Source organism: Lacerta agilis, chromosome 8, assembly GCF_009819535.1.
Source record: "Lacerta agilis isolate rLacAgi1 chromosome 8, rLacAgi1.pri, whole genome shotgun sequence".
In the NCBI taxonomy this organism is placed as follows: domain Eukaryota; kingdom Metazoa; phylum Chordata; class Lepidosauria; order Squamata; family Lacertidae; genus Lacerta; species Lacerta agilis.
Window position 1 is genome coordinate 77,887,230 of NC_046319.1, and position 18,115 is coordinate 77,905,344.

The 18,115-nt window shown below is 48.2% G+C and overlaps 1 protein-coding gene across 3 annotated transcripts in view; it reads left to right on the plus strand.

The window, feature by feature from the left end:
- The window catches only part of LOC117051792 (SPARC-related modular calcium-binding protein 1-like), a 54,000-nt gene that overhangs the window by 25,688 nt on the left and 10,197 nt on the right, over positions 1-18,115 (plus strand). Inside the window, exons 2-8 of one of the 3 annotated variants that reach the window (XM_033158457.1) lie at positions 5,268-5,466; positions 6,461-6,573; positions 8,314-8,413; positions 9,705-9,755; positions 10,482-10,571; positions 14,067-14,144; positions 15,405-15,597. In XM_033158457.1, the coding sequence (XP_033014348.1) occupies positions 5,268-5,466; positions 6,461-6,573; positions 8,314-8,413; positions 9,705-9,755; positions 10,482-10,571; positions 14,067-14,144; positions 15,405-15,597 (824 nt within the window). The remainder of the gene's footprint in view (positions 1-5,267; positions 5,467-6,460; positions 6,574-8,313; positions 8,414-9,704; positions 9,756-10,481; positions 10,572-14,066; positions 14,145-15,404; positions 15,598-18,115) is intronic. The other 2 variants (XM_033158458.1, XM_033158459.1) reach the window with 2 other exon arrangements.

The window sequence follows — 18,115 nt, forward strand, 5'->3', positions numbered from 1 at the left end:
ATATGAATCCATGGCGGATCCGTGAAACGTATTCCGACACCAGAGCAGCGCACGGAAATGCCGTTTACCTTCCCGCCACAGCGGTACCTATTTATTTACCTACTTGCGCTGGTGTGCTTTCGAACTGCTAGGTTGGCAGGAGCTGGGACAGAGCAACAGGAGCTCAGCCCATTGCGGGGATTCAAACCGCCAACCTTCTGATCGGCAAGCCCAAGAGGCTCAGTGGTTTAGACCACAGCGCCACCCGCGTCCCATGTGTATGGCCTCATGCACATGGCTCATGTATATGGTCACCAAGCCTCGCATATGTATTTGTTGGAAGCAAACACAGCGTTTCGAAGGTGATAATAGGAAGCCACTTATCATCCATTTTACAGCATCGTCCAGGTGCTTGGCTGAGCTCCCAATAAGGGCATACCGGCAAGATCCGTGTTTTCCGACCCAGAAATAAATATATAGTTCCCTCCTCTAGGGTATTTGAGGCATCGAGGGGACACAGAGGACGGGGCCAGGGAGCCGCGTCTGTATCAGCCTTCATGTGGCCATTGCTTTTCTGCACGGTCAAGCAAGCTAAGAGACACTCCTCGGGTCCGTAAATCAAAAAATTGAGCAGCGCTGGCTTGTGTGGAAAAGAGAAAACAAGCGGCCTGCTTTGGCTGGGCTCCCCAATCTCTTGGCAGGGGAGCTGGGCTGGTGGTTTTGGCAGGGGAGGAGGAGGGGGTCTCCCCCTGATCCCACCCCGCCCCGAGGGAATCCAAAACAAGCTTCTCTTTGCTGGAGAAACCCACAGCTGAAATGGATGGCTGTTCGGGGCCAGGAAGGGAGAAAGGGGGTCGCCTGCCCCCTTGGGTCTGGAGTAAGAGAGAGAGAGTGTGTATTAGTTTTCCACCCCAAGGCCTAAGGTTGTTGCTGATGCTTAACTTCGTCGGAGGCAGGATTTAGCTTAGAGTTCCCTGGGAAGAAGCATCGGCTGTTAATCCACTCTGGGAACTGTAGTTCAGGGAAGGGGGGAGGTGGTCTCCTAACAGCTCCCAGCACCCTTAGCAAACTGCAGCTCCCAGGATTCTTTAAAAGCTGTACTCAGTGTCTCCATGCCAGGAAGAACTCCGCCTGTTGTGTTCCTGCCCGCCGTGCGGCTGTTTGCAAGCACGGACATGGCTCTATCAAGAAATTGGGGGGGGGGCTGTTTCCAGATGTGGTTGGGCTTCAGCTCCCATCAGACACACCTGGCAGAGTTGATGGCCAGGGAAGAAGAAGAAGAAGAAGAAGAAGAAGAAGAAGAAGAAGAAGAAGAAGAAATGTCCCTATTTTCACCGGACGAATGTATGGAAGCAAGGGATGTGCAAAGTGTTAAGCTCACGGCCTCCTTTTCTTCTTGTTGTTGTTCAGTCGTTCAGTTGTGTCCAACTTTTCGTGACCCCATGGACCAGAGCACGCCAGGCACGCCTATCTTCCACTGCCTCCCGCAGTTTGGCCAAACTCATGCTAGTTGCTTCAAGAACCCTAGAATCATAGAATCATAGAGTTGGAAGAGACCCCAAAGGCCATCCAGTCCAACCCCCTGCCAGACAGGAAACACCATCAAAGCATTCCTGACTGATGGCTGCCAAGCCTCTGCTTAAAGACCCCCAAAGAAGGAGACTCCCACCCTGTCCAACCATCTCGTCCTCTGTCGTCCCCTTCTCCTTGTGCCCTCCATCTTTCCCAACATCAGGGCCTTTTCCAGGGAATCTTCTCTTCTCATGAGGTGGCCAAAGTATCGGAGCCTCAACTTCAGGATCTGTCCTTCTAGTGAGCACTCAGGGCTGATTTCTTTGAGAATGGATAGGTTTGATCTTCTTGCAGTCCATGGGACTCTCAAGAGTCTCCTCCAGCACCATAATTCAAAATTTTCAACAGCTGGTCAAAGTGGTTGCGTTTATGCACATGCACACACCAGTTCCCCGCCCTTCCCCCCCCCAAGCCGGTAACCCCCCTACACTCCCCCCCCACCTGTGGTCTGGGCTCCTGTCAGGAGGGGGAGGGGAACCCCACGTCTTCTTGTACATCAAAGAAAAATTAGGTCTTGAGCCGTCGCTGGCTTTTGATTGGCTGCTCTCCCCCTGTGCGTTTATTTGCACGGCAATTAGTTAAACCAACTCCTTTCACCGGCCGGCCCTATCGCTTGCCAAGGTACACAGTTCGTAGGGCACCCCCTAGGGGCAGGGTGGAATGGCAGCAAGGGGAGGTGGAAAGAGAAGGAAAGTAGGGCAGGGCAGGGGGGGAGCGTGGAGGAGAGAGGACCAGGTGAGTGATTACAAGAAGAGACGGGAAGCTTTGGGGAGGGGAGAGGGGCGTGCGAGTCGGTTCCCTTGTTGTGAGAATGCACACAACTCAGACACACACACACACAAACCAGCTCAGTGTCTGTCTTTCAACAAGCACTCCCTATCCTGTTAGGAAAACACACAGTTCTTTCTTCAGTGTTGGTATACAGTGAAAAAGTGGACAGCCCCCCACTCCCGGCCTCGTCTCCCTTTCCGCAGTCAAAAGATTCCTTCTTGGACCCTCGACGGAGGTAGCAGGTTGCTTGGCACAGCCCCCTCCCCAGCGCCTAACTTCTAGTGCGGCCTTTGCCATTACCTGGTGCCGGCCAGGCGCTGTGCACTACAACTCCCAGCAACCCCAAAGCAGAGGGCGTCAGGTAACAGCCGAGTCTCTCAGCTCAAGCCACCACCCTCTTAATTTGGAAGAAGCCCCCTAATTCTTCTAGGTGTGTGGAGGAGACTCTCTGGGGTCACTTAGTGAGGGAGGCAAAGGCCCTCTGCACATGCTCAGAGACCACCCCCAGATGGAGTTGTGACAATGCCAAAGGTGAACATGGGCAAACCACCTGGCACAATTTGAATCAAAAGGGCTTCACGGCGTGTCGCGAGTTGGACTAGGGAAGCCCGGGTTCGAATCTCAGTTCACCCGTGACCGTAGGCCAATCGCCGTCTCTGAGCCTACCTCACCAGCTTGTTGTGAAGATAAAATCCGGGAGGGGAGTAGCAGGTAAGCCTACCTGAGCTCCTTGGAGGTTAACAGCAATGACTTCTACTGACCTTTGCACACACACAAAAAGTTCCAATTATAACCGCCTCTTTTAATTCAGCTGTGATTTGTGTTAATCATAGAATTTTCGAGTTGGAAGGGACCACGAGGATCATCTAGTCCAACCCCCTGAAATGCCGGAATATTTTTCTCAACTTGGGGCTCGAAACTGAGCTATCCCTCAGGACATTTTTTTTTTAGCCAACATCACTCAGCTACAGCCAATGAGACGCTTCGGAATATTCGTTCCTCAGTGTTCCATAGGCGCCACCTCCGTCCATCACCTTTTGATTGACACCAGTAGGGTTGCCAAATTTCAAAAAGTAAAAACCAGGACACCCTGAATGTTGTGGAGCTATATTTTAGGAAACACCCCCCCAAAAAAAAATTTTTTGCTGAACTTTTGTTTTAGGAAACCACTGAAATTGTTGAGCTTTTTTTTTATATACCAATCCCAGAACTGTTCGATTGACATTTCTAAGATACCTGACAGGGTACCGCCTTTCGGAAATTCCCCCCTGGAAGTCAATTCTGCCTTTGAAATCCCAGACATACGGCAGTCCTAGACACCAGACGAAGCAGCTGAAGAAGGCGGAAACCAAAACATTTTGCTTAAAGACTTACATTTATCTGAATCTTTTTATACGCAATTGCTGGTATAATCTTGCAAATAATATCTATGCAATTGCTTTATATTCATAAATGAAATTCTTATTACTAATAACTTCAACAGCATCTTTCCTGAGGAATAGCATCCCTCTCGAGATACTATCACTATCTCCAGTTTCCAGAAGCAGTTGCAAGACATTAAAGTTTTGGCAGCTGGATAAATGGGCCTTGACTGCTTGTTAGGGTTTCAGTCTTGGTTTTAAATGCATTTCTTATTGTTTTGTGCTTTTAACTGTCTTCAATCAGCTAGTGTGTAACTCGCCTTGAGACAGTGGCGAATTGGCGATTAAATCTCTGGTGATAACGATGAGAATGTCTGTTGCCTTGCACACACAGGTGAAACTCGAAAAATTAGAATATCGTGGAGAGGTTCATTTCTTTCAGTAATTCAACTTAAAAAGTGAAACTAATATATGAGACAGACTCATGACATGCAAAGCGAGATATGTCAAGCTTTTGTTTGTTATAATTGTGATGATTATGGCGTACAGCTGATGAGAACCCCAAATTAACAATTTCAACTTTGGGGTTTTCATTAGCTGTGCGCCATAATCATCACAATTATAACAAATAAAAGCTTGACCTATCTCGCTTTGCATGTCATGAGTCTATCTCGTATATTAAACTCCAGTAGCTAATGAAAACAATTGCTTACATAAATGGACATTTCCACGATATTCTAATTTTTCGAGTTTCAACTGTACAGTGGTAATAGCTGTCAAGTTTCGGATTTGAAAATAAGGGATCAGCAGCCTCACCTACCCCGGGGACAGTCACATGGCAGTGGTGGGCGGAGCCAGAAGCAAAAGTGGGCGGCACTGGTGTGAACGCGCGCAGTAGGCTTACTGTATTTTGGAAATGCTGCCCGTGGGCCACGATGCCTGTAAGAGCGGGAAATGGCTCCTGCTTGCTTTGAGGCTGCAAGGAGGCGAGGTCTTCCCAGTCCCTGGCCAGCAGGGGGAGGGAGAGGAGCTGCTTCCTTTGAAAAAACGGGGAATTAAAGGGATATAAAAAATAAGGGATAGCAGCGGGAAACTGCTTGAAATAAGGGAGATTCCCAGGGAAAACGGGATACTTGACAGCACTGACAGTTGTACCTCGGGTTACAGACGCTTCAGGTCACAGACTCCGCTAACCCAGAAATAGTACTTTGGATTAAGAACTGTGCTTCAGGATGAGAACAAAAATCGGGCAGCGGTGGTGCGGTGGCAGCGGGAGGCCCCATTAGCTAAAGTGGTGCTTCAGGTTAAGAACGATTTCCGGTTAAGAACAGACCTCTGGAACGAATTAAGTACGTAACCAGAGGTACCACTGTATTGAGTGATAAACAGGAACGTTTTTCGTTGTTAACATCGTACAGAGCAATCTGGCCTGAACTGCTATTTGATGCTATGGTGTCCATTTGCGGGGGTTTTTCTATTGCAAACCGCCCCGCGTTCCTCGAACGAAGGGCGGTGCAGAAATTTAATAGACAGATAAAACGAGATAACCGTTGTTGCTCTGCATCCTGTTTGTCTCCTTCGCAGTTCATCATCTCCGAGAGCGACCCGGGGGAATCTGCATGCCCGCTGGAGTGTCCTCACGAACGCGGGCGCCCGGTTTGCGCCTCCGACGGGAAGCTCTACAAGTCCCCGTGCACCTTCCAGAGAGCTCGGTGCCGCGAGCGGTCCCTCGAAGCCCTGCCTCGCTTCCGCTGCGGCGGGGCGGCCCACCGGGAGCCCAACTGTAGGTAGAGAAGGTTTGGCAGCGTGGCCTAGTGGTGGGGGACTGGGCAGAGGGAATCTCTCTTTCTTTTTTAATTAGTTACAGGTAGGTAGCCGTGTTGGTCTGCCATAGTCAAAATAAAATAAAATAATTCCTCTAAGGTGCTACTGGAAGGAATTTTTTATTTTATTTTTTAATTAGATTTTTCATTGTGCTATAAGATAAAAGAAACGAATCTAAAGGGAAAGAGAAAAACGGAAAGGAAACACCAAAGGAAATACCAGAAAGTAGAAGAAAAGAGGAAAAATAAAAAGGACGTCCACATGTCCGTTATGTAAAAGAATTTATTCGGAATATTCACTCTAGGAACGACCTCCAACTGATCTACTTTCTGTTAGGCAATATATTCGCAATCTCCCAACTCGTAAGTCTTAGATCAATTCATATTCCTTTTAGACAAAAAGTCCAGCAGGAGTTCTCTAATTGTTATCGTTTTATTAGATTGATATACTGTCTTTTTTTCGAAAGGTTGCAGGGCGGTTCCCAAGATAAAAACACAAGATAAAAACACAAATAAATAGTTAAAACAAAAAGAACAAAATAATATCCCCCAAAAAACACATTTTAAAGGGTGTAATATATTAATCAGCTGATAATTAATTAATAACCATTGTTATTAATAAATTTCCGCAATAGTTTTTCTCTAATCGAACTTCAACAGCTATTTCTCCCTATCAAGCAATAAGTCTTTCCATCTTTGTCCACCCAAGAATCTCTCCACTGCCATCATGTATTAAAATAATATTCCCTAATTCTCTTATTCCCTAATTTTCTTATTATGTATTCATTAGTTCACGTCAAGTTCTGCATCTTCTGTTCCCATTTCCTGTTGTACTTACCGTGGTTTTCCATCCTGGTTTCCAAAAGTTATCTCTGTACATGCTCAGAGGCACCCTTGATGCCTCCAGCAGGCTCCATTTCTGATGCTGCATCTTTCCTCCCGCCCACTGTGCAGATACCAACCTCACTCGGTGCCAGGAGGACCGAGCAACCGCCCTCTCGCAGTCCCGGCGTCAGTCTCACGCAACCTACGTCCCGGAATGCAATGAAGACGGCTCCTTCTTGCAGGTAGGACCCCCATTATCTGCAAAAAATAATTTTCTGCTTCTTGGGAGGAAAGCAATGACAAACCTAGACAGCATCTTAAAAAGCAGAGACATCACCTTGCCGACAAAGGTCCGTATAGTTAAAGCTATGGTTTTCCCAGTAGTAATGTACGGAAGTGAGAGCTGGACGATAAAGAAGGCTGATCACCGAAGAATTGATGCTTTTGAATTCTGGTGCTGGAGGAGACTCTTGAGAGTCCCATGGACTGCAAGAAGATCAAACCTATCCATTCTCAAAGAAATCAGCCCTGAGTGCTCACTAGAAGGACAGATCCTGAAGCTGAGGCTCCAAGACTTTGGCCACCTCATGAGAAGAGAAGACTCCCTGGAAAAGACCCTGATGTTGGGGAAGATAGAGGGCACAAGGAGAAGGGGGCGACAGAGGATGAGATGGTTGGACAGTGTTCTCGAAGCGACTGGCATGAGTTTGGCCAAACTGCGGGAGGCAGTGAAGGATAGGCGTGCCTGGCGTGCTCTGGTCCATGGGGTCACGAAGAGTCGGAAACGATTGAACAACTGAACAATATATATATATATATATATATATATATATATATATATATATATATATATATGGTGCTTTGTCCTGGATCTTAGAAAGTCAATTGATTAAATCGCTCAACAATTTTGGGGGTTTCCTTTAAAAAAAAAAAACTTAACAATTTCGGGGTGTCCTGGTTTTTACTTTTTGAAATATGGAGACCCTAGCTATCCCCATGAGCGTTAAATGTTTTGAACAGGTGTGGGGAAATCTCAAGCCTGGGTAGGGGGCAAATGTGGCCCCCAGCGTACTCTATCTGGTCCCCGGGAATCTCCCTAAGCCACGCCCCTCACATGTCACGCCCTCCCAACTGTCAAAATATCAGCAAATAAAAGTTAAACAGAAAACTTGCTGTCTATGAATAAATTGTTATTTAAATCTGTAAAAAAAGAAAGAGCAAAGTTACAATACAGTGGCACCTTTGGTTTAAGAACAGCATAGTTTATGAACAACTTGGATTAAGAACGCTGCAAACCCGGAAGTAGGTGTTTTGGTTTGTGAACTTTGCCTTGGAAGGAGAACATGTTTTGCTTCCTGTTGAGTGTAAATTGAGCCCCCCGCCGCTATGGGAAAGCATGCCTTGGTTTAAGAACGCTTTGGTTTAAGAACAGACTTCCGGAACAGATTAAGTTCGTAAACCGAGATACCACTGTATATAAAATACCACAGTACATAAAGGAAATATTGAAATGAGCAACAAGGTCACATAAACTTATGAAAGTATTCTTTGGGGTAAGCTAGGATTGTCTGGCGTGGAATTGTAGTGTTTTCAATGCGCGGTGTGCATGCAGCACCTGTACTTAGGGAACTCTGGGAATTGTAGTTCTCTGAGGGGAGGTGGGGGGTCTCCTCACAGCTCTCGGTACCCTTAACAAACTACCGTTCCCAGGATTCTCTGGGAGGAAGCCATGACAGTTTAAAGTGGCACTATACTAGATGCGTCCCCCCTGGCATGGACTCCATCTCCATTTTTAATATTCTTATTATGCTATGTAAATTACGTTTTTAATGTTGAACACCGCTCTGGGATCCTCAGATAAAGGGCAGTATATAAACTGAATAAACAAATAGATATATAATGCACATTTAAAGCTGCGTCAGGAAGTCTGTTGATGGTGGGACTATATTAAAAACGTACCCACCTCTTCCTTCTCCTCCTAGGTTCAGTGCCATAAACAGACTGGCTATTGCTGGTGCTCCACACCGGAAGGGAAACCGATCAGTGGAACGTCGGTCCTCAACGAAACGCCAAACTGTACAGGTACGATTCCCCACTTCTGGGTGCAGGGGACCCTGGGTTGCAAATAATAACAATAACAATAACAATAACAATAACAATAATTTAATTCCCAACAGAATATTAAAACCCTAAACAGGGCTGCCTTCAGACGTCTTCTAAAAGTCAGATAGTTGTTTATTTTCTTGACATCTGATGGGAGGGCATTCCACAGGGCGGGTGCCACTACCGAGAAGGCCCTCTCTGCCTGGTTCCCTGTAGCTTCACTTCTCACAGGGAGGGAACCGCCAGAAGGCCCTCGGTGCTGGACCTCAGTGTCCGGGCTGGACGATGGGGGTGGAGACGCTCCTTCAGGTATACAGGACCGAGGCCATTTAGGGCTTTAAAGGTCAGCACCAACACTTTGAATTGTGCTCGGAAACGTACTGGGAGCCAATGTAGGTCTTTCAGGACTGGTGTTATATGGTCCTGGCGGCCGCTCCCAGTCACCGGTCTAACTGCTGCATTCTGGATTAATTGCAGTTTCCAGGTCACCTTCAAAGGTAGCCCCACGTAGAGCGCATTGCAGTAGTCCAAGCAAGAGATAAGCAGAACATGCACCACTCTGGCGAGACAGTCTGCGGGCAGGTAGGGTCTCAGCCTGCGTACCAGATGGAGCTGGCAGACAGCCGCCCTGGACACAGAATTAACCTGCGCCTCAATGGACAGCTGTGAGTCCAAAATGACTCCCAGGCTGCGCACCTGGTCCTTCAGGGGCACAGTTGCCCCATTCAGGACCAGGGAGTCCTCCACACCCGCCCGCCTCCTGTCCCCCCAAAACAGTACTTCTGTTTTGTCAGGATTCAACCTCAATCTGTTACCCATTACAACTCCCTCCTTCTTTGTCAGGTAGGAAGCAGGGGCGTCCGCAGAGATTTGTCCGTAGCGGGAAACAAATCACTGAAAATGGGGAGCCGGCTTGTTGCTAACAAAAACATGAGAAGATTCATGCCTGTATATTTTGCCTCATATCTCAGCTTCCACAAGTGCTAGAAACTTGCTCCGTTTTCTTCATGAAAGCTGGGAATCTGGGAGTTGCATTTCATCTAGGGGGGTGCAAGTGATCCCCCTTGTTCCTGCAGAAATCCAACAGGGGAAGCTTTTCCTGGCGCAGATTCCTACTCACTCAGTTTCTGTGCAGCTGTTTTAAGCTGAACGAACAGGGTAGGCAACCCAAAAACAGAGGGAACCCGAAACACAAAACAGGGCCGACTGATGACTTATTTTTTATTTTATTTTTTAAACCCTGCCTATTTCTGTCCCCCTCTTTCTCCAGGGTCCTACACGGTGCGGACGTCATGGCCAGATCCCAACTCCTCTCGGAAAGGTAAGGCTGCCCCCCTCCACCCGATCCTCTCCCCCCGATTGCACACCCCACACCTTGGCCGGGCCATTTCTACCCAAGGGGATAATGTTTTAAAATCCCGCCCTACAGAGCTATGGGGTGGACTGTGGCTCGGGTAAGGGAGGGCTGTAGAAGGTCTGCTTTGGGTCCTGAGTTCAAATCCTGACATCTCCAGGTAAGGCTGGGAGAGAACCCTGCCCCCCCTAACCCTGGAGAGCTATTGTCAGTAGCAGACAATCGTCTGACTCAGTAGAGAACAGTTTCCTGTTTCCCTACTCCCTAACCTCCAACATAGGTTTTAGGGTCCTTAAGGAAGGGTGCTCCCTCTGTAGGCAGTTGTGGGTACTGCACATCCACCTCTGTGACTACAGTTGCCCTCCTGCCCCCACTGGCCCAAGAAGGGCAGGAGGCGGAGCCCGGACTCCTGGGTTCCATTTTCAGCCGTGGGAGAGGGGTGGGTTAAATAGTTGGACCCTGGAGGGACGCTACTGCTAAGAAGAGGACCCCAAGCCCGGTTGTCGCATTCTCGGCAGGCAGAAATCCAACAGGTTCAGCTCCATGCATGTTTTTTGGATTTCCGCCTCTCCCAAGGCACGAATCCTCCGCCAAGTAATCACCTTAATAATAACCCCAGACTCCGACCCTCCTTTAGCTCTGAACTCCACCGCTCTTTGGGCAGAGTAGATGACATTAAAACCTCTGTAATAGTTGCCTTCGACCTCTTTTCCTCCCTGAACGCAGAAGATGGTGCCAAGCCCCGGCCCACCCAGCCAAGCCCCTTCCCCCACAAGCAGGAAGGTAAGTGGCCCTCCTCTCGTGTAAACGCCCCCCATCACCTCCCAAAAACCCGCTTCCCTGCTGCAGCTGTGAGCAGCTTGGCCTGTTGCTTGGCTGGTTGGTTGTACAAATGTGTTGGCTCCTTTGACCCTCCGGGTGTTGCCGAACTACAATTCCCATCACCCTGGCCATTCGCCAGGCTTGCTGGGGCTGATGGGGGTTGTAGTGAACCTTGCAGGGCCAAAGGTTCCCCACACATGAAAGGCCTGTGATATGATGTGCTGAAATAGCTCAATTGGTTAGGGGTGTGTCAGTGCTGATAATGCCAAGGTTTTGGGGTTCCTCTACGATTCTATGGTTGTTGTTGTTGTTCAGTCGTGTCCGACTCTTCGTGACCCCATGGACCAGAGCACACCAGGCACGCCTATTCTTCACTGCCTCTCGCAGTTTAGCCAAACTCATGTTAGTAGCTTCGAGAACACTGTCCAACCATCTCATCCTCTGCCGTCCCCTTCTCCTTGTGCCCTCCATCTTTCCCAGCATCAGGGTCTTTTCTAGGGATTCTTCTCTTCTCATGAGGTGGCCAAAGTACTGGAGCCTCAACTTCAGGATCTGTCCTTCTAGTGAGCACTCAGGGCTGATTTCTTTGAGAATGGATAGGTTTGATCTTCTTGCAGTCCATGGGACTCTCAAGAGTCTCCTCCAGCACCATAATTCAAAAGCATCAATTCTTCGGCAATCAGCCTTCTTGATGGTCCAGCTCTCACTTCCGTACATTACTACTGGGAAGACCATAGCTTTAACTATACGGACCTTTGTCTATGGTAGTTAGAACCAAAAATGGGGGAAGAGCTCCCTCTCTTTCTCTCATATACACAAAAACCATACATTGAAAACACGCCTGCCCCCCGTAAGAATCCTGGGAACTATTTATTTATTGCATCCACACGCCAGCTTTTTCTCCAAGCTCAGGGTGGCAGGCGTGGTTCCCTTCATTTAAGGCCCACAACAACCCTGCGAGGTAGATTAGGCTGAAAGAAAGGGACTGGCCCAAGGTCCCTCAGCAAGCTTCATGGCTGAATGGGGATTTGAACCCAGGTCTCCAACGCGGGTGGCGCTGTGGGTTAAACCACAGAGCCTAGGGCTTGCCGATCAGAAGGTCGGCGGTTCGAATCCCCGCAATGACGGGGTGAGCTCCCGTTGCTCTGTCCCAGCTCCTGCCAACCTAGCAGTTCGAAAGCATGGGGGGAACACTGTTGTACACAACAGGGCTTTACAAGTGGCGCTGTGGTCTAAACCACAGAGCCTAGGGCTTGCCGATCAGAAGGTCGGCGGTTCGAATCCCCGCAATGACGGGGTGAGCTCCCGTTGCTCTGTCCCAGCTCCTGCCAACCTAGCAGTTCGAAAGCATGGGGGGAACACTGTTGTACACAACAGGGCTTTACAAGTGGCGCTGTGGTCTAAACCACAGAGCCTAGGGCTTGCCGATCAGAAGGTCGGCGGTTCGAATCCCCGCAATGACGGGGTGAGCTCCCGTTGCTCTGTCCCAGCTCCTGCCCAACCTAGCAGTTCGAAAGCACGTCAAAGTGCAAGTAGATAAATAGGTACCACTCCGGCGGGAAGGTAAACGGCGTTTCCGTGCACTGCTCTGGTTCGCCAGAAGCGGCTTAGTCATGCTGGCCACATGACCTGGAAGCTGTACACCGGCTCCCACGGCCAGTAAAGCGAGATGAGCGCCGCAACCCCAGAGTCGTCCGCAACTGGACCTAATGGTCAGGGGTCCCTTTACCTTTACATTTACCTCCCAGGTCCTAGGACGGCACTCTAACCACTGCAACACGCTGGCTGTCTATAGTTTACCCCATCGTAGAGTTATGATTTCCAGCATCTGTGGCAAACAACAGTTCCCAAAATTCTTTGGACAGGGGCAAACATGATTTAAATGCATTGTGTGTTTGTGTGTATGCAGCCTTAGTTGATGAATCAGTACAGACTGCCACCCCCACGCACCGTTACCTGAGATCCAAACCCATTGATCCCTCCTGGGGGGTTTACTTTTTGGGTAGATGGGAAAGCAAGCTAAACAGTTGTTTTGGATCACACTGAAACCATGCATTTAAATCACTCACCTGCCGCTTTACCGGTCATGGGGAATTCTGGGATCTGTAGTTTGTTTCGTGAACTACACTTCCAAGGAATCTTGGGGGAAAGCCATGTTAAAGCTGATGAATGTCAGGTCTGGATGGGACCTTGGAAGGAAAACAATAAACATAAACCAGGGCTAGCCAAAGCGGCGCCCCCTCCAGATGTTTTGAATGACAGCTCCCATTATCCCTGACCATGGACTGGAGCTGATGGGAGTTATAGTCCACGGCGCCAGGTTGGCTTCATAAGGGACTTGCAATAACATTTTTTAAAGTGTTTCTCTGGGAGCAACTTTCTACTCGATCAAACGCCTTTTAATCCTTCGCGCCAACAATGCAAGCCTAAAAATATACAGTCATACCTCGGGTTACGAACGCTGCAGGATGCACGTTTCGGGTTGCGGACCAGGCCGAACCTGGAAGTACCGGAATGGGTTACTTCCGGGTTTTGGCACTCGCACATGCGCAGAAACGCCAAATTGCGTCACATGAGTGCGCAGACACGGCGCTTCAGGCTGCGGTCGCTGCAGGTTGCGAACGTGCCTCCCGCACGGATCACGTTCGCAACCCGAGGTATGACTGTAGTACAGTGGTACCTTGGTTTAAGAACAGCTTAGTTTATGAACAACTTGGATTAAGAACGCTGCAAACCTGGCCGGAAGCAGGTGTTTTGGTTTGTGAACTTTGCCTTGGAAGCAGAACATGTTGAGTGAGTTCCATTTGTAAACTGAGTCCCCCGCTGCTATGGGAAAGCGCGCCTTGGTTTAAGAACGCTTTGGTTTAAGGACGGACTTCCGGAATGGATTAAGTTCGTAAACCGAGGTGCCACTGTATTGGTTGTACGGGCCTGTTTAAAACAAAGCTGGAGGCAACCAGTAGAAATGTTAGGTTTGCGCCTGCGTTTGGGTGGTGATATAGAGAAATAAAAATGAAATGGCATGTGTATTGTGACATTTAGAGGGAGCAACAGCATTGAGGCAAACTAATGCTTCTGAAGGCCAATTGTTGGAAATTTCAGGAGGGGAGAGGCCTCTTGTGCTGAGGTCCTGCTTGAGGGTCACAGCCCCCCCAAAAAACCTGTTTCTGTTGGGGGAGGGGGGAAATCACACCGCAAAATTGCCTGAGATCACGGCAACAAAAATGGCTGTCATTCTCTCCTTTTTTTGCAAGTGGGGTGTCTCACTTTTTTTCTGGGAAACTTGTTAGCAATGCAAAGTGGACGGGGAGGGTGTCGAGAAACAGATGGGTGGTGTGGGAGAGGCCTCCCCCCCGCCCGTAACATCTACTCTCCTGTCGTCCGTGCCTCTGTATATGTGTGTGTTTGTTTGTTTGTTTGTTTGTGTGTGTCTGTTTCTGTCTCCCCCAAATCTAGAGGGCACCTCCCTGCCGTTCCTCATTCCCATCATCATTCCGGATTTCAAACCCAGCCGCACGGTGAAGCAGGCTCCAGGTGAGTGTCAGGATCCCGCCGCTGTATTTTAATGGGTCAAATTTCAGAGAGGGATGTTTGCCGAACCTTGATCTTCAAAGCCCTAAACGGCCTCAAAGGCCCTGCATACCTGAAGGAGCGTCTCCACCCCCATCATTTAGGCCAGACACTGTGGTCCAGCTCCGAGGGCCTTCTGGCAGTTCCCTCCCTGCGAGAAGTGAGGTTACAGGGAACCAGGCAGAGGGCCTTCTCGGTAGTGGCACCCACCTGGTGGAACGCCCTCCCATCAGTTGTCTAGGAAAGAAACAACTGTACAACTTTCAGAAGACATATGAAGGCAGCCCTTTTTAGGGAAGTTTTTAATGTGTGATATTTTTGTATTTGATTTCTGTTGGAAGCTGCCCAGAGTGGCTGGGGAAATCCAGCCAGATGGGCGGGGTACAAATAATAAATATTATTATTATTATTATTATTATTATTAGATAGAGGAAGTTTTTAAGGTTTGATGTTTTGCTGTGCTTTTAATATGTTGGAAGCCGCCCAGAGTGGGCCAAGATATCACCATCATCACCACCATAATTTTATTATTATTATTATTATTATTATTATTATTATTATTTAATTAATTTCAAGAAGACCCTCATCACAAATCTGGAAGTGCACTTGATGATCTGATAAAGTTGATAATTTTTACTTGGACGTTTGTTATTTTAACTCATGCACAACTACTCGTTGTGTACGTATTTTGTAGTTTTGTTTTTCATCTTTTGTCTTCTCTTGCTGCCATCGTTCTCTCTGTTTTATATACATTATAAAATGAAATAGTAATAAAAAAAACCTTTGGCAAAAAGCAACAACAAAGTCGCTGGAGGAGCCAAGGTCCGTCTACAGTCCTCTAGCTGGGAACCACCAGAGGGTGGTCGGCGTATTTATTCTATTTATTTGATAAAAGTGTAGACACCGCTCGATGGTAAACAAAACAAAGGCAAAAAACAGCTCAAAGCAGTATGCAATAAGACAAAACAATAGAATAAAGAAAAATGTACAGCTGTCCTTTAAAACAATACAAAAGTCAAAATACTGAAACAGATTAAAAATATCTTCTGAAGCATTTGGGTCGGTTTGTCGGGGGGGGGAATGTTTTGGACTGACGCCGAAAAAAGTGCAGTGAAGGAGCATGTTGATTTCAATCGGCAGGGAGTTCCACAGTGTAGATGCCGACACGCTAAAGTTGTCTTCTTTGTTCCGATTGGTGGCTGCTTGTGCCACTCACCCCCGCAGAGTACCCGCCGTCATGTGAGCAGGAGCGGCGAGAGGCTATTGATGAGGCCCGGCAGCACCAACAGGAGGGCACTTTCATCCCGGAGTGCGAGGGGGACGGCACCTATAAGGCCGTGCAGTGCCACCAGGCCACGGGGTATTGCTGGTGCGTCAGGGTGGACACTGGCCGGCCCATTCCAGGCACTTCGACAAGGTCAGTATCGCCCAACCCGTGAAGTCCGGAATGAGGGGTCCTGGTTCAGTCGGTGGAGCATGAGACTCTTAGTCTCGGGGTTGCGGGTTCGAGTCCCACGTTGGGCAGAAGATTCCTGCACTGGAGGGGGTGGGATTAAATGACCCTCTACAGATCTGTGCTTCTAAGTGGGTGACTCCCATCATCAGCAAAGTAGCAGCATGAAGGCTATGTACCGTATTTTTCGCTCCATAGGACGCTCCGGACCATAGGGCGCACCTCGTTTTTAGAGGAGGAAACCAGGGGGAAAATATTTTTCTGGTTTTCCTCCTCTAAAACCAAGTGGGTTTTTTTGAGAATTAGCTCAACGTTTTGCAGCTTTTTTTTGCAAAGGGAAAAGCCCTGCTTTTTGAGGATCAGTTCAGATTTGTGCAGCTTTTGTAAAGGGGGGAAAAGCATTGCTTACAAACCAGTAAGCACCAGTACAAACCAGTACAGACCAGTAAGCACAAGTACGCACCAGTACAGACCAGTAAGCACCAGCAGGTAATAGGCAGCAAGAGGAAAACAAACCAGTACAAACCAGTAAGCACCAGTACAAACCAGTACAGACCAGTAAGCACCAGTACAAACCAGTACGTACCAGCAAGTAATAGGAAGCAAGAGGAAAGCCAACCAGTACAAACCAGTAAGCACCAGTACAGACCAGTAAGCACCAGCAGGTAATAGGAAGCAAGAGGAAAGTGAACCAGTACAAACCAGTAAGCACCAGTACAGACCAGTAAGCACCAGTACAAACCAGTATGCACCAGCAAGTAATAGGAAGCAAGAGGAAAGCGAACCAGTACAAACCAGTAAGCACCAGTACAAACCAGTACAGACCAGTAAGCACCAGTACAAACCAGTACGCACCAGCAAGTAATAGGAAGCAAGAGGAAAGTGAACCAGAACAAACCAGTAAGCACCAGTACAAACCAGTACGCACCAGCAAGTAATAGAAAAAAGTGCGTCTTATGGAGCAAAAAATATGGTATGTTGAAAACACACCCTCCCGCCTCCTCACGTGAATCCTGGGAACTATAGATTACACACCTCAGAGCTACAATTCCCAGCACCCTTGACAAACTACAGCTCCCAGGTTTGGGGGAGGATTCTATGCTGTCCACAGATGTAGCAGTGCCTCCAGACGACCTTCTTAATTGAGCATTCAGCCTGTTTTGTTTGTTAGTGGTCTTCCCCCCAATATTTCTGTTAATTAGGAATTAGGCCTGGGCGATATATCGATACACAGTGGTACCTCGGTTTACGAACTTAATCCGTTCCGGAAGTCCGTTCTTAAACCGAAGCGTTCTTAAACCAAGGCATGCTTTCCCATAGCGGCGGGGGACTCAATTTATACTCAACAGGAAGCAAAACATGTTCTGCTTCGAAGGCAAAGTTCACAAACCTACTTCCGGGTTTGCAGCGTTCTTAATCGAGTTGTTCATAAACTAAGCTGTTCTTAAACCAAAGGTGCCACTGCATTGCCCAGCAGACTGCGATGTATGAGCAGCAGACTGCGGTGTTGGTTTCACTCAGAAGAGGGCAACCAGAAGAGGGCAACCAAAATGGTCAAAGGCCTGGAAACAATGCCTTATGAGGAACGGCTTAGGGAGCTGGGTATGTTTAGCCTGGAGAAGAGAAGGTTAAGGGGTGATATGATAGCCATGTTCAAATATATAAAAGGATGTCATATGGAGGAGGGAGAAAGGTGGTTTTCTGCTGCTCCAGAGAAGCGGACACGGGGCAATGGATTGAAACTACAAGAAAGAAGATTCCACCTAAACATTAGGAAGAACTTCCTGACAGTGAGAGCTGTTTGACAGTGGAATTTGCTGCCAAGGAGTGTGGTGGAGTCTCCTCCTTTGGAGGTCTTGAAGCAGAGGCTTGACAGCCATCTGTCAGGTGTTTCCTGCTTGGCAGGGGGTTGGACTGGATGGCCCTTGTGGTCTCTTCCAACCCTATGATTCTATGATTCTATGTACACAGGTGAAACTCGAAAAATTAGAATATCGTGGAGAGATTCATTTCTTTCAGTAATTCAACTTAAAAGGTGCAAAGCGAGATATGTCAAGCCTCTGTTTGTTATAATTGTGATGGTTATGGCGCACAGCTGATGAGAACCCCAAATTAACAATCTCAACTTTTGGGTTTTCATCAGCTGCACGCCATAATCATCACAATTATAACAAGCAAAGGCTTGACATATCTCGCTTTGCACGTCATGAGTCCATCTCATATATTAAACTCCAGTAGCTAATGAAAACAATTGCTTACATAAATGGAACTTTTCCACGATATTCTAATTTTTCGAGTTTCTCCTTTATAGGACGGGGAGGGAGAAACAAGCTGTATCGGCCGATAGCCTCCCTCTGCATCTTTAAACTGCTCAACTGAGGAGTGGGCAGCTGCCCTGACCTCAGCCGAGCAGTTAAAGGAGCCCCCAGCTCGACGCTGGCTCCCGTGAGCCGGCGGTGAGGTGGGGGCTCCATGAAACTGC